At 46.9% G+C, this 14,960-nt stretch overlaps 1 protein-coding gene across 3 annotated transcripts in view; it reads right to left on the reverse strand.

Moving 5' to 3' along the window:
• DRICH1 (aspartate rich 1) overlaps nt 1-14,960 on the reverse strand; it is a 51,034-nt gene that overhangs the window by 23,910 nt on the left and 12,164 nt on the right. Inside the window, exons 6-12 of one of the 3 annotated variants that reach the window (XM_016939562.4) lie at nt 14,185-14,214; nt 12,364-12,446; nt 11,638-11,659; nt 8,890-8,981; nt 8,394-8,415; nt 8,044-8,085; nt 3,211-3,526 (exon numbers count right to left, since the gene is read on the reverse strand). In XM_016939562.4, coding sequence (XP_016795051.3) covers nt 3,522-3,526; nt 8,044-8,085; nt 8,394-8,415; nt 8,890-8,981; nt 11,638-11,659; nt 12,364-12,446; nt 14,185-14,214 — 296 coding nt within the window. In that variant the 3' untranslated portion in view covers nt 3,211-3,521. Of the gene's footprint in view, nt 1-3,210; nt 3,527-8,043; nt 8,086-8,393; nt 8,416-8,889; nt 8,982-11,637; nt 11,660-12,363; nt 12,447-14,184; nt 14,215-14,960 lie in introns of those variants that run through there. The other 2 variants (XM_016939561.4, XM_063808326.1) reach the window with 2 other exon arrangements.

Here is a 14,960-nt window from a genome sequence, read left to right on the forward strand (position 1 = left end):
ACAAGGAGAGAGGCTGCACCATGTCCCCACAACAGGTCCTCCCCAGGGCCTTTCCCTCAGAGGCACCAGCACCGTGTAGGCTTAGGTTTCCTAGGGGTCAGTCCTAGGAGGTGACTCTGGCTGAGGTCTAGTGACCCACAGACCCCAGGGAAGGCCGCCACAACATCAGCTGGAGCCCACCACCTGGTGCTCGGGGAGGTGGCCCCTGCCCAGTGGGGGAAAGGGTGTGGAGGCGGCACATACATAGTGGGGGGAGGAGGAGGAGGGGGAGAGGGAGGGAGAAAGGAGGAGCCTGGGTGCCCTGTGGGGACAGCAGCCACCATCCTCTGTGGACATCCTGCCCCTGCCTCCATTCCCGCCCCTGCCTCCATTCCCACCCCTGCCTCCATTCCCGCCCCTGCCTCCATTCCTGCCCTATCCACAGGACTGCGGGGAGGCCAGTGAGATGCTGGTCTTGGTGCCAAATTTAACAGGGGCCAGAAATCTCACGAATCAAGATAAATAATATTTTAATGTGATATTTAACAATAAAAATTAGGCCAGGCACAGGTTAATTATGGGCTCATGCCTGTAATCCCAGCACTTTGGGAGGCCGGGGTGGGTGGATCACTTGAGGTCAGGAGTTTGAGATCAGCCTGGCCAACATGGCGAAATGCCATCTTTACAATAAAAAAATTAGCCAGCCATTGTGTGCACCTGTGAGCCCAGCTACTTGGGAGGCTGAGGTAGGAGAATCGCTTGAACCTGGGAGGCGAAGGTTACAGTGAGCTGAGTTCATGCCACTGCACTCCCGCCTCAAAAAAAAAAAAAATTTTTTTTTAGTGAGACCCCACCTCAAAAAAAAAAAATTAATTCAAACAAGTTCATGATGGACAAAATAGTAACCCTTTAGTGAAAGCTAGTGTCTGCCCAGGCCCCTCTAGGGGTTGATGTTCCTCCTCAACCCTCTGGCTTGTCTCCTCCACAGGCCTCCACATTCCATAAAATCTCTCACCCCTTACCTGCCCCACAGGCTTTTGGGGCTGGACTGACCACTTCCCTCCCAGGCTTCCAGCTCCAGCTGGGAGGAGCCAGGTGGGGCCTGTTTATGGGGGAGCCTTGCCTCATTGTACTTCTCCCCATACCTGTACCCGAGCTGTGCCATGTGATGCCCCCCTTCCCATAGAGCCCCAGGTCCCTTCAAGACCCCTTGGCCAGAGCCTATGGCTTCCCGTTGGCGTCAGTTGGGGTGCAGCTCTTGTTGGTGTGTGAGACACTGGCCTCCACTCTAGGTCTTCCATCTCGGAGTCGAACCCAAGCTCTTCTCAAGGGCTGGTCTGACCAGGCGTGAGTCTCCAACTCCTTTGAAATATTTGGGGTGGGAAGCGGGGGCTTTCTTGGCTCCCCTACTCTGGGGCAGTGGCAGGGAAGAGTGGAGGGTCTCCTGGTGTGCCTGGGCCCCACAGCAGTGAGGTGCGGGATCTCCCAGGGCTGGCTGCTGCCTCTCAGGCCACTGTGCCCTGCTACGGCAGATGCCCCCTGAGATGCCAGCGACCAAAGGCTGCCCTCCCTGGGTCCTCTGCGCCTGCCCTCTCATTCAACTGCTGACATGGCTGTCACCCACCCACAGCCTCCTGCTGGCTTCTCAGGCCCCTGGCCAGGCAGCTTCGTGGGGTGATGGGGAACTTACAAGTTCTCTTGTCAAACCCACCAAGTTGCTCTGCAAAATCCTTCCTGCGCCCTGCAGGCCAACCAGCATGGGAGGGGGTGTGGCCGGTCCACCCTCAGTGCCCTTTCCAGTCGTGCAGGGACCCACGATGTCATCAGCAAGGGTCTGATCCGCTCACTGATGTGGAAGCTGCAGAGGGAGGAGCAGCTCCGGGAGCTTGTCCTGGACCCGCTGTCTCCTGCCTGCAGGAGGATGCAGGAGAGGGTCTGGCACCTCCACCCCATGAGGAAGGCGAGAACAGGAGAAGCACTGGTGACGATCCTGACACCCAGTGGTCACTGAGTGTGTCCTGTGTGCCAGGCATTGTCTCCAAACCTCACATTTAGACAACCCTCCAGGGAGGCGATGTCTGCCTTCACAGGTGAGGAAACGGAGGCACAGTGTCTTGTGTCTCAGTCCAGGTCACATAGGATCACAGTCTACATCCTGGCCTCAAAACTGGGGGAGCACAAAGACTCAGAGCTTGCAGTGGTTGGGGAGTGTTCCCACACTGGGGCCCTCATTGTGAGGATGGGCCAGTCACCGACCCCCAGAGTCCCTGCCTTGGCCGTGGCCATGTCCCTTTGCTGGCGAGGGCGGGGGGGGGGGGGGTGCCTCTTGCCTTCCCTAAGTCCAGGTTTCTCTTTCTTCTGAGAGTCTCATTAGAGGCCCGGGTGAGTATTTCTCCAAGTGTGGCCCCTGAACCAGACCCTGGGTGGTCTGTGGAAATGCATGTTCCCAGGCCCCATCCCCGCCCCATCCTTCTTAGGTTTGCACAGAGGTCCCTTTCCATGGGATCAGGAGAGTGGCTTTCCAGGAGAGAACTTTCTCTCTGAAAATGCAGCCTCCCCAGCCTCCCTGCATCCTCCTGTGTCCACTGTGACCACCATCCTTGCCATCACTTTCTGTGTCATCCCCAAGGGGAGCCCCTGAGGACAAGGCTTTGCTCTGTTTGCTGCTCCAGACCCAAAGGTCACAGCAGGGGAGCTTTGGCCCCAAGTTGAGAATTACCTGGCCCAAAAGACTGCTGAGGTGGGGAAACCCAGCTCTTGCCTCAGCATCTCGCTGCATGAATGAATCAGGGAATCCCTGCAGCAGCAGGACAGGGTGGCACCTCCCTTTGAGACTCTGCAGGCACCAGGGTCAAAAGAGGGCTAGGGTGAGAGGGGGTGAGAAGAGGCCCCCACAGGCTGTTAGAAATTCCCTGTGTTGGTGGCCTGCTGAGAAGTAGGTGGCCTGGACGCACAAGCCATCAGCCTGCTCCTGAAGCTGCTACAATCATGCATGGGCAGGGTGTGCCTGAAAGCCACCAAGGCCCTCACCATGCTGCCAGAGGTCCCTGAGGGCTGCAAGGTCCTGCAGGCCCATGTGCACACCTTCCGTGTCCTGGAGGAGGACTCTGACAGCAAGGCTTACAAGGGCAAGGCCTTATAGAAGGTGACCCAGATTGCCATCGATGTCATTGAGTGGAAACCCTGAGCCCCTCATTGGGTCAGACCTGATCAGCCACCTCTGCACCTGAATAAATGCCCACAGTCTCTTTATTTCAAGTTGGAATGGCACTTTCTGCCCTTGGAGCACAGTCACGTCTCTTCTCACTCTCTTGCCAAAGGAGAAATGCCAGGCCCAGAAGCACTGGGTCCTGGATGGTACAGGCCAAACCCAGTGCTGGGGGTGGGTGGGAGGCGGCCTTGGACTTTTGCCCTCTGCTGGGGCCAAGAGTTTTCCTCAGAATGTAGAGAGGATTGAGACCTCCAGGGCAAAGGTGGGCATCCTGCAGCACGCGCTGGCCTGCCCTTTGGGTCAGCACCCTGGTCAGCTCCACAAAAGTGCTTCACCCTGGATGAAGAGATAATCCCTTTTTAGTGAGAGCAGGTTCCCAGCTTTGTGCACTATGACATCATCCCACTAAGCAGCCTCCACGCCAGCATCTCCTGGGCTCCCGCCTCTGCGGTCCAGGCTGAGGAGAAATTACAGATGCGGAAACTCATCAGCCAGGGACAGAGGTGCCTCTGTTACAAGGGGAGGGCCAGGAACACAGCCTATGTTGGGACCTAGAAGTCCTGAGCCCCACACCCTTGCCTCCATTCTCCAAGGCCCATTTACCGTTATCAGCTTCTGGGATTTAAGAAACTGCTGTCGGGAGAGGTATGGGAGCCAGCCTGGAAGAGGCAACTGGTCATTCAACTGTAGCCCAGAGGCACAAACTGACACCCCAGACAGCTGAGTTTGGACAAGGGCAGAGGGACAGCCAGTGGCTATAAGCCCACACTATGGAGGGAGGCTGCTGTGTTGAGACCCCCAGCTCTACACTGACTGTTTATCTGTGGAGTCTGGGGCAAGTTGATTAACTGCTCAGTGCCTCAGTTTCACTAGCTCTAAAGTGGGGCGAGTAATTGTGCCTATCATAAATGGGTATGATTTTGGCAGTGCCGGGGGCATCATACTGAAAATAAGTGCCTTGTACATTGTGGGTACCCAGGAAGCCAGTTTACAGCCCCTCAGAGGAGACCCATCAGCAGGCATCTGAGGGAGCCTGGAGCCCTGCATCCTGCAGGTGCCTGGGGTCTTGTGCCCAGGAGAAGCTGCTCCCTCACTCCACAGCAGTCTACAGAGCACCCCCTGACCAGGGGTACACCTGTTTGTGCAGGTGTCAGGAGGGAGCCCTGGGCCTCTCTGGGCTCTCACTTTCCCTGGCAGGACTGTAGAGGGCCCAGAACCCTGCCTTCTCCCAGCCAGGCCCTTCCCTCCCTTCCCCAAACTCACGGCCTCCTCACCGCTCTCTGCCTCAGATTCAGGACTAATCTCACTATGTCCTTCATCCCTGTTTGCATCAGGGGCTGCAAGAAGCTCAGCTCACCTCCCCCTCAAGGCCATGAATACTCCTTTTCTGACCCCATCTGCTGCAACCTTTTCTCCAAGCCCTCTGGAGGCCCTCCCTGGAACATTCTTTCCTTTCTTGCTTGGACTGAAACCTAGCTCTCCCAAGACCTGCTTCCCCTCCCTGGGCATCCTCCTATGTAGGGCTGCTTTCCTCCCTCCCTGCCCCTCATGCCTTCACTGGAGTGGGACAGGTCCTTACGAACCATCTCCTATGCCCGTTCTGAGGAGCCCTCTGGTTCTGAATCCCTGCACAAGCTCTGTTGCCCTGGCCGTCTCTCCTCCCCAGCACCACACCACCAGATTGCTCTTGTAGGGCACGATGTGGTCTCCATGTGGCTGAGCCCAACCACCAGTCCTCAGGCCTCATGTTTCTTTGGTCATGAGGATTTCCTCACCTCACCACCTCCCCGTCCCTGAAACACTTCCAGGAAATGAGGCCACTTCTCTGCAATTTTGGTTGTTCAGTAATGTGCTATTGTGCTCTTTAAGAAACTGATACACATCGTGGTGTGTTTAAGCCTTTAGGGAAGTGGGAGGATACTGGGGGCTGCTGTGTGAGCACCTCTATGCCATACCAAGTAAGACCAGTGAGGGAAACTGGACCGCTAAGCTGCAGGGCTACCTCCCCCTCCAGGATGCTTTTCACATCTTCCAAGATCCCCTCACTGGAGACCTTCCATGGCCTGGACTCATCTTAGGCCTCCCTGTTCTGTCCATGTGCTACTGGGGTGCCTGCCGATCAGATAATTAGCAATGCTGTCACTGAACTGACTGCCCGCGGGGACTCGTGGTCTTTGGCATTCCAGGCTCCACCACAGTCTCTGCATCCACAGGCAACTGTGGTCCTGGCTGCTCTCTGCTGTTAGGTTTCCCTTCCATTTTTATTTATTGCCTAAAGAACTTCATACAAAACTCTATTTAAAAGCAGTTTATTCCACAGTCCCACATAGAACATATCAACTATTTTAATTTTTTTCTTCTTTCCTATCACTGTCTAAAAGCACTCTTTTTTTTTTTTTAACATAGTAAGACCCAGTGTGGTTGACTGTATCTAATTTTTAACCTATTATTAGATGGGCAAATTTTTTTTTTTTTTTTTGAGACAGAGTCTGCTCTGGGTGATTCTCTTTGATTCTCTCTGTTCTCCTTCCACCACATGCTCTATGGACGCATAACCTTCAATTGCACTCATATAACCTGTCAGTAACTTTTCACTCCCTGAGCCAAGAGCTTCTCCTTCCAAGCTTCAGCAAGACCAATTTCTGACCCATGGAGCAATGGGTAACACCAGCCTCACTGAACTCACGTGCCCAGTTGTGGAAGCAAATTTCATTTTATGGTAATTCTATTTTGCCAGTACAGGCGGTGTAGCACGTTAGTTTATAGATTAACCTTTGGCGTTAAAGAGATCCAGCTCTTGGCGTGTCTCCTGAGTAATTTACTTAACTGAGACCCACATTCCCCATCTGTATAATGACTATAACAAAACTAATTCTGTCTCAAAGTGATTGTGACACTTCAAGGAGACAACATACAGAAGTGCCCACATACCCAATTTATGGCTGTTCTTATTTTCATTCATTTTTTTTTTTTGAGATGGAATCTCATTCTATCACCCAGGTTGGAGTGCAGTGGGCATGATCTCGGCTCACTGCAAACTCCGCCTCCCAGGTTCACGCCATTCTCCTGCCTCAGCCTCCGAAGTAGCTGGGACTACAAGCGCCCACCACCACACCCAGCTAATGTTTTGTATTTTTAGTAGAGATGGGGTTTCACTGTGTGAGCCAGGATGGTCTCGATTTCCTGACCTCGTAATCCGCCCACCTTGCACCTGCTTATTAACTACAGCCATATGTAGCAGAATGACATTTTGGTCAATGACAGAACACATGTATGACAGTGGTCCCATAAGATTATAACAAAGCTGAAAATTTCCTTTTCCCCAGTAAAGTCGTACCTGTTGAAAGGTCGGCGCAGTGCATTACTTACGTGTCTGTGGTGAGGCGGGTGTAAACAAACCTACTGCGCTGCGTCATTACAGTAAAACAACATTTCTTTTTGGTGAACATTTTAAGTAATATGTTATACAAATGAAAGACTAACCGCAGTGATGGAATTTTTAGAAAGAGATAAAACTAAGAGTCCGTGAGGATTTGGAGAAACGGCTACTCACATATGCTGTTACAGGAGCATGAATTGGTGTCATCATTTTGGAAAAAGTTTGGCATTATTTATAACAATGAAAGATATGCCCCCTTCTAACAGTCTACTCCACAAAAGTGAGTGCTGGTGTTATTCCAAAACCACTGACAAAAATACTCAAAGCACCATTACTTGAGATAGCCACAATTACATTAAAAATAACCCTGGCCAGGCATGGTGATACATGCCTATAATCCAAGCACTTTGGGAGGCTGAGGCGGGCAGATCGCCTGAGCTGAGGAGTTCCTGACTAGCCTGGCCAACATGGTGAAACCCTGTCTCTACCAAAAATACAAAAAATTAGCCAGGCATGGTGGTGGACGCCTGTAGTCCCCACTACTCGGGAGGCTGAGGCACGAGAATGGCATGAACCCGGGAGGCGGAGCTTGCAGTGAGCCGAGATCGCACCACTGCACTCCAGCCTGGGTGACAGAGCGAGACTCCATCTCAAAAAAAAAAAAAAAAAAAAAAAAAAAGTCTAGAACTTAAGTGATGAATACAACTTAGAGAACAAAACCAAAGCCAAATTTTTGAAGACAGGAAATAGTGTGATACTATCTTTTGTGGGAAGGAACTTTTGGCTTCCCAAAAAATTAGAGAACTGGGAGAAAGAAGCCACATCTCAGAATGTGTGATTGGGTTGGGCAGTGGAGGCTGGAAAAGTGCTCAAGGTCAAACTTTTCTCCTCCCCTCAAAGGAGACTGGAGTTTTACCAGTGACCCCAGAGTGAATATTCACCCCACCATCCACTCCGGGAGATCCCTTTAAACCAGGAGTGCACAGTGAGGACAGAAACATGAATGTGCACTAACAAGTCCTGAAAGTTCAGAGGGTGATTCTCGATTTCCCCTTGGCACACAGCACAAGGACTGTTTCTCTAGGTTCCAGGAAATGCCTGTAAGACAGTTGTGTCCCCCAGATTCCCTTCATCACAGATGACACCCAGTGCTTAAGCCTATACCCCTTGTGCCCACTCCCAAGGAATGTTGACTAATCCAAACCAAAGGCTATGATGTTCCACAGGGCAGAAAAGAGCAGGTGCACTGCAAAGATAATCTCTCATGAACGCAGCACCCTCATAGCCCATAGAGACAGTTCTTACCATGATGCCAAGAAACTCTGAAAACAACAAGCCAGACCTCACACATATTTCCATTTTCTTTCTGTTTTCATACCCCCTCCTTCAGCCCCTCCTCACAAGCAACAGGGATAACCTGGAGGCTCCTGGGAACCTTTTCCCATTGGGTTTTTGCTGGCACGTAGTTCCCTACCTGGATGAATCTCCTCATCACTTAGACTCTCCAGCGTCAAGTCTTTAGAAACAAAAACACCACAATAAGTCATTAGAGAGAGTGACTCACCCACTCCTCCTACTTTACTTTAGCTGAAGCTGAGTGATGAGCTAGTCTCCCACTCCATGCTGCTTCATACATGATCCCCTAATCTTTCTTCTGGGTCGACAAACCTTCCTACAGCTTCTCAGGCCAGAGTTCTATACTGGCAGAATCACTTTCACGAGAACCCCAAGCCTCTTTCCCAGCAGGACCCCAGAATCAGGTTTCTATACACTGAAGCTAGCAAGTTTTTTCCCTCAGGAAGTGAGTTATTTCATGGTACATACCACTTTCTATCCGAGCTGTTATCTGCAATTATATAAAAGAAAACATTATGAAAATCAGATTCTGCTGTGCGCTTCACACAGATCTGTTATTCTCTGGACAACGATAAAAAACCAGAAGGCAGTATAGTGATTGAGCCATAGGTCAAAGTCCCCCAAAGACTAGCACAGAGGATAGCTATAGAAAAACAAGACCTCTATTTGTAGAATTTACCTTTAATTTTATATGCAAATGCACAATGCTTAATTCAAGGAGGAAAACTGTTGTTGTGGAAAATGTCTCAGTATTCCAGTTGATAATGGATGCTGTCATTTAAAAGCACCCTAGTGGACCACATATAAGTTGGGAAGACACACCTACGGAATTCCAGCCCCACAAAGAGAATAGTGTACAGTGTACATAATGTGCATTGCCAGATTTTCATATCAAAATTAATTGAGAAGTAAAGGAATCAGGAAAGCAACATTGCTGTAGAAGACAAAAAAAGGGAGGTCTTACGTGGATGTCATCATCTTCTTCTTCTTCTTCTTCTTCTTCTTCATCTTTGCGTCTCAGTGAGCATCTTAAAAACAGGCTACCTTCAGAACAAGCTGGAAGGACACAGAGGAAAGATCAGTGCACCGGTGGTTGGTGACTGTGAGTCACTCGGGGAGCTTTGCTGGATGTGGTGTATGGAGGTGATTGATTAACAAGCATGGACTGAGTTGATGCTGGGCTATTCCCCTGAGTGGAAGAGGGATGGCAAAGAAGGGAAGCATGAAAGACATGAGACATGGAGGCCTTGGCCTTGTACTAGAGGCATCAGGAAGCAACACAAAACAATCACCCCCAAATGTAAGTAAAATGCACACTAAGGGTCAGTGGAAGAGTGCCTTCCTCCCTCTCAAATGTTTTGAAACTCTTCAAAACAAACAGGATTTTCTTAACGTATTCAAGACTGTGTCAGTACACTAGGATCTAATTATGCTGATACTACATTTAGCATCTCTTTTAAAGGATTTATTACTTATTTAAAATCATATTTTATTGTGAAATGGACTCAATTTTACCCAAATTATTCTATTAATGACACTTTCTTTTTCATAGAGATCATTTTAAAAATTCAATATTAAAATGCTACAATTAAAAATAGTCATGATTTCCTCTTTGTAAGTCTTCTTCTGGAACAACTTCTACACACACTTTTGGACCCCTGTGATCAGGGGCTTCAGCAGCTCCTGTGTCACTCTCCCTGAGGAGATTCCCTAAAAATCAGGCTTCATTCAAACAGGCCAAGCCCACAGAGCCTGCTCTAACTACACCAGTGAAGCTGAGAGATGTGACTCTGAACACTTTCTGCCATGAGGATAAGTTTCCAGGTTCAAATATACATTATCTACTGAACTGGGGAAATGTATACCAATACAAATGAACAAATTCATGAAAAAAAGTCCATGAGTATGGGGGTGATTTTTGGTTAGCTAGCTTATATAAAAATTATTTTTTTGGTTGAGCACTCTGGCTCAGACCTGTAATCCCAGCAGTTTGGGAGGCTGAGGTGGGTGGATGACCTGAGGTCAGCAGTTCATGACCAGCCTGGCCAACATGGTAAAACCCCGTCTCTACTAAAAATACAAAAAAATTAGCCAGGCATGGCGGTGAGTGCCTGTAATTCCAGCCACTCAGGAGGCTGAGGCAGGAGAATCACTTGAATCTTGGAGGCAGAGGTTGCAGTGAGCCGCGATCACGCCATTGCACTCCAGCCTGGGCAAGAACAGTGAAACTCCATCTCAAAATATACATATATATTTATTTGATACCTATTCATTCAGACATATAAAATATTGGTATAAGAAATCAAAAATTTTTATCAGTCATGTTAAATCTAATTATCAGCTGTCAACATGAAGATCCTAGGAAGTAAAGAAGGTACAAATAAGTGGAAAGGCATCCTGTATTCATGGATAGGAAGACTAAACCTGACTAACACACAATACTACACAGATGATCTACAGACTCACAAGAACTGCTATCAAACTGGCAACAGCCATCTGTGCAGAAATTGAAAACATAATCCTACAACTTTAATTAATTTTATATGTCTCAAGTAACCATGATGACATTAAAACAATAGTGTTAGTGGTTGCACATTCATGAGATTGAAATCCACACACATACACAAATACAGAAATTCAGACAGCATGGTTCTAGCATGGGGGCACTCATAAGTTTCACAGATATAGAGAGCCAAGAATTGAATGCACACATACACTGTAAACTGATCTTCAACAAAAGTGTCAAAAATACACAATGGGGAAAGGAAAGCCTCTTCCACAAATGATGGTAAAACTGCATATTCTCATTCAAATAAAGAAATAGAATGTTGACAGTGTGCTCAAGGTTGTGCTTCTCCCTCCATTTCCAAGACACTGAAGCTTGTGCAGTGAGCCCAGAGTGTATTTTCATTCTGTCCTCCATGCCCAGGAAGAGCTCTTGATACCAGAGGTAAGCAGGAAAAACAGACAAATGAATGTGCTGCCATGAAACCTAACACTTCATAAGGTGAGAATTAATCTCTCCTATGCATCTGGACACACCACAGAAGAATTTTGTCTCCAGAATTAAGTAACTGCCTGTGACAGAACTCTGTCCTAAACCAAAGGCTTTGAGATTTTGCAGTGGCACAGGCAGAAAAGAGCAGGTGTTCTAGAAAGATCATCTGTAAATAATAAAGTAAGAAGAGGTGATCGAAAACACAGGATACTCAAAAGCCCATAAACATAGTACTTCTCACCATGATGACATTAAACTCTAAAAAGAACAAACTTGACCTATATTTACTTTTTCTTTATCTATTTCTGCACCTTCCCTAACCCTGCCAAGCAGCAGGTATAACATGAAGACTCCTGGAAATGCTGTATTATTAGACCCCACTTGAAATCTTTTTACCTACCTGGAAAGGCATACTCTTCCCTGCTGAGATTCTCCAGAATCCAATCTTTAGAACCACCAACATCAGGATAAGTCAGTGAAAGGTGCACTCACTTCTACTCCAGGTGAAGACACACTGGCTCACACAAAATCTCCTGGTTGGTCCTCTGGTTCACACACATTTCTACAGCCCCTCTGCTCATAGTTATACACTTGCAGAATCATTTACTCTCACCACACCCCTAATATTTTTTAACAGGAACCCAGATTAAGGTTTCTATATATTAAAGTCAGCAAGTTTGTTTCTCAGAAAGTGAGTTAGTTCAAGGTACATACCCTGGACAGGTGATGGTAAAATCTGCAATGAGATAAAAGAAGATGCTGTAAGGATCAGATCAATTCTGCCACACCCCTTACACAGATCTGTTAGTCTCTTGATGACTTCACAAAACTATTTGTAAGACAGTGGTAAGTCAAGGTCAAAGACCAAACATTCTAGCATAGAGGACATGTGTGGAAAAGACAAGAGCTTTTCCCACAGAATTTATCTTTGAAGTTGATTTAGATTGGTAAATGCACAATGTCTAATCCAAGGAGAAAAACTGGTGTGGAGGAAATGCCTCTGCATTACAGTTGATGATGGATGCTGTCATTTAAAAACATCCTAGTGTGTCATGCATTAGATGAAAAGAAACTCCCACTGAACTCCATCCTCACAAAGAGAATTGTGTATGTTGTACATAATGTGACTTGTCATATTTTTATATCAAAATTAATTGAGAAGGGAAGAAATCAGGTGGAGGAAATAATGTATACAGTGGTCCATGTTTAATACAAAGTGCCTTGAACCGGTCTAGGTCAGCAAAAAAACCAGAAGAAATAGGATATGCTAGGCTCCTGCTTGGATAGGCAATGCCTGCTTGTTGGGCCCCCTCTCCTCGGAAATCTCACTTTTACTGTTTTTCAGCTCCCTGAGTCCATTCTTTGGGATTGGACTGGTGAGTTTGTTTCTCACATCAGAAAACCAACATTTCCTTAGAAGACAAAGAAAGATTGTCTTACCTGGACATCATCATCATCATCATCACAGTCATCATCTTCACTTCGTGGTAGGCATACTAAACTCAGGTTGTCCTCAGAAGAACCTGGAAGGACACAGAGGAAAGATCCGTGCCCTGGTTGTTTGTGACTGTGAGTCACTCAGGGAGCTTTGCTGGATGTGGTATATGGAGGTGGTTGATTAACAAACATGGACTGGTTAATGCTGGCCTATTCCCCTGAGTGGAAGAGGGATGGCAGAGGAGGGGAGCAGGACAGACATGAGGCATGGAGGCCTTGGCCTTGTATACTAGAGGCATCACGCAGCAACACAAAACAGTCAACCCCAAATGGAACTAAAGCACACACTAAGGGTCAATGGAAGAGTGCCTTCCTCCCTCTCAAATGTTTTGAAACTCTTCTAAACAAACAGTATTTTCTTAATGTATTCAAGACTGTGTAAGTACACTGGACATAATTATGCTGGTACAACATCTAGCATCTGTTTTAAAGGATTAATTACTTAATTTATTGGTGAAATGGATTCAATTTTACCCAAATTACTCTATTCTATTGATCACACATTCTTTTTTTTTTTTTTTTTTTTTTTTTTTTTGAGACAGAGTCTCACTCTGTCCCCCAGGTTGGAGTGCAGTGGTGTGATCTCAGCTCACTGCAAGCTCCACCTCCCAGGTTTGCACCATTCTCCTACCTCAGCTTCCCGAGTAGCTGGGACTACAGGCACCCACCACCACGTCTGGCTAATTTTTTTGTATTTTTAGTGGAGTTGGAGTTTCACCGTGTTAGCCAGGATGGTCTCCATCTCCTGATCTCATGATCCACCCACCTCGGCCTCCCAAAGTGCTGGGATTACAGGGGTGAGCCACCGCACCCAGCTGATCACAATTTCTTTTTCATAGAGATCATTTAAAAAATTAAATATTAAAATACTAAAATTAAAAATAGTCATGATTTCCTCTTTGTAAGTCTTCTTCTGGAACCATGGTGTGTGAACACAAACTTTTGGGTCCCTGTGATCAGGGGCTTCAGCAGCTCTGTGTCACTCTCCCTGAGGAGATTCCCTAAAGATCAGGCTTCATTGAAACAGGCCAAGCTCATAGAGCCTGCTCTACCTGTACCAGTGAAGCTGAGAGACGTGACTCTGAACACTTTCTGCCATGAGGATAAGTTTCCAGGTTCAAATATACATGATCTACTGAAATGAGGAAATGTATATCAATAGAAATGAACAAATTCATGAAAAAATGTCCATGAGTACGGGGGTGATTTTTGGTTAACTAGCTTATGTAATTTTTTTACCTTGATGCCTATTCATTCAGACATACAAAATATTGGTATAAGATATCACAAATTTGTCCAGGCGTGGTGGCTCATGCCTGTAATCCCAGCACTTTGGGAGGCCGAGGTGGGGGGATCACGAGGTCAAGAGATCGAGACCATCCTGGCCAACATGGTAAAACCACGTCTCTACTAAATCTTCAAAAATTAGCTGGACGTGGTGGCATGCATCTGTAGTCCCAGCTACTAGGGAGGATAAGGCAGGAGAATCACTTCAACCTGGGAGGCAGAGGTGGCAGTGAGCAGAGATCACATCACTGCTCCCCAGTATGGTGACAGAGTGAGACTCCGTCTCAAAAAAAAAAAAAAAAAGAAAAAGAAATCACAAATTTATATTAGTCATGTTAAATCTAACTAATCAGCTGTCAACATAAAGTTTCTAAAAGTAAAAAACATACAAATAAGTTGAAAGGCTTCCCATATTCATGGATAGGAAGACTCAGCATGACTAACACACAATACTACACACATGATCTACAGACTCACAAGAACTGCTATCAAACTGGTAACAGCCACCTGCGAAGAAATGGAAAAGTTAATCTAAGACTTTAATGAATTTTTATGTGCCTCAAATAACCATGGTAATGTTGAAAAAGAACAGTGTTGGAGGATGCACATTCATGAGATTGAAATCTACAAAAAACAGAGAAATGCAAACAGCATGCTTCCAGCATGGAGGCACCCATAAGTATCACAGATATAGAATAGAGAGCCCAGAATTAAACGCACACATACAGAGTCAGCTGATCTTCAACAAAGTTGTCAAGAATACACACTGGGGAAAGGAAAGCCTCTTCCACAAATGATGGTAAAACTGCATATTCTCATTCACATGAAAAAACAGAATGCTGACAGAGTGCTGAAGGTTGTGCTTCTCCCTCCATTTCCAAGACACTGGAGCTATTGCAGTGAGTCCAGAGTGAATTTTCATTCTGTCCTCCACACTCAGGGAGATGTCTTGATACCAGAGGTAAACAGCAAGCACAGACAAATGAATGTGCTGCCATGAAACCTAACAGTTCATAAGGTGAGGATCCATTTCTCCTATGCATCTGGGCACACCACAGAAGAATTCTGTCTCCAGGAGTGAGTAACTGCTTGTGACAGAACTGTGTCCCACACTAAAGGCTCTGAGATTTTGCAGTGCCAGAGGCAGAAAAGAGCAGGTGTTCTCAGAAAAATCAACTTTAAATAATAAAGCAAGAAGAGGTGAACAAAAACACAGGATACTCAAAAGCCCATAAACATAGTACTTCTCACCA

Source organism: Pan troglodytes, chromosome 23 (genome assembly GCF_028858775.2).
Source record: "Pan troglodytes isolate AG18354 chromosome 23, NHGRI_mPanTro3-v2.0_pri, whole genome shotgun sequence".
NCBI classification, from domain to species: Eukaryota; Metazoa; Chordata; class Mammalia; order Primates; family Hominidae; genus Pan; species Pan troglodytes.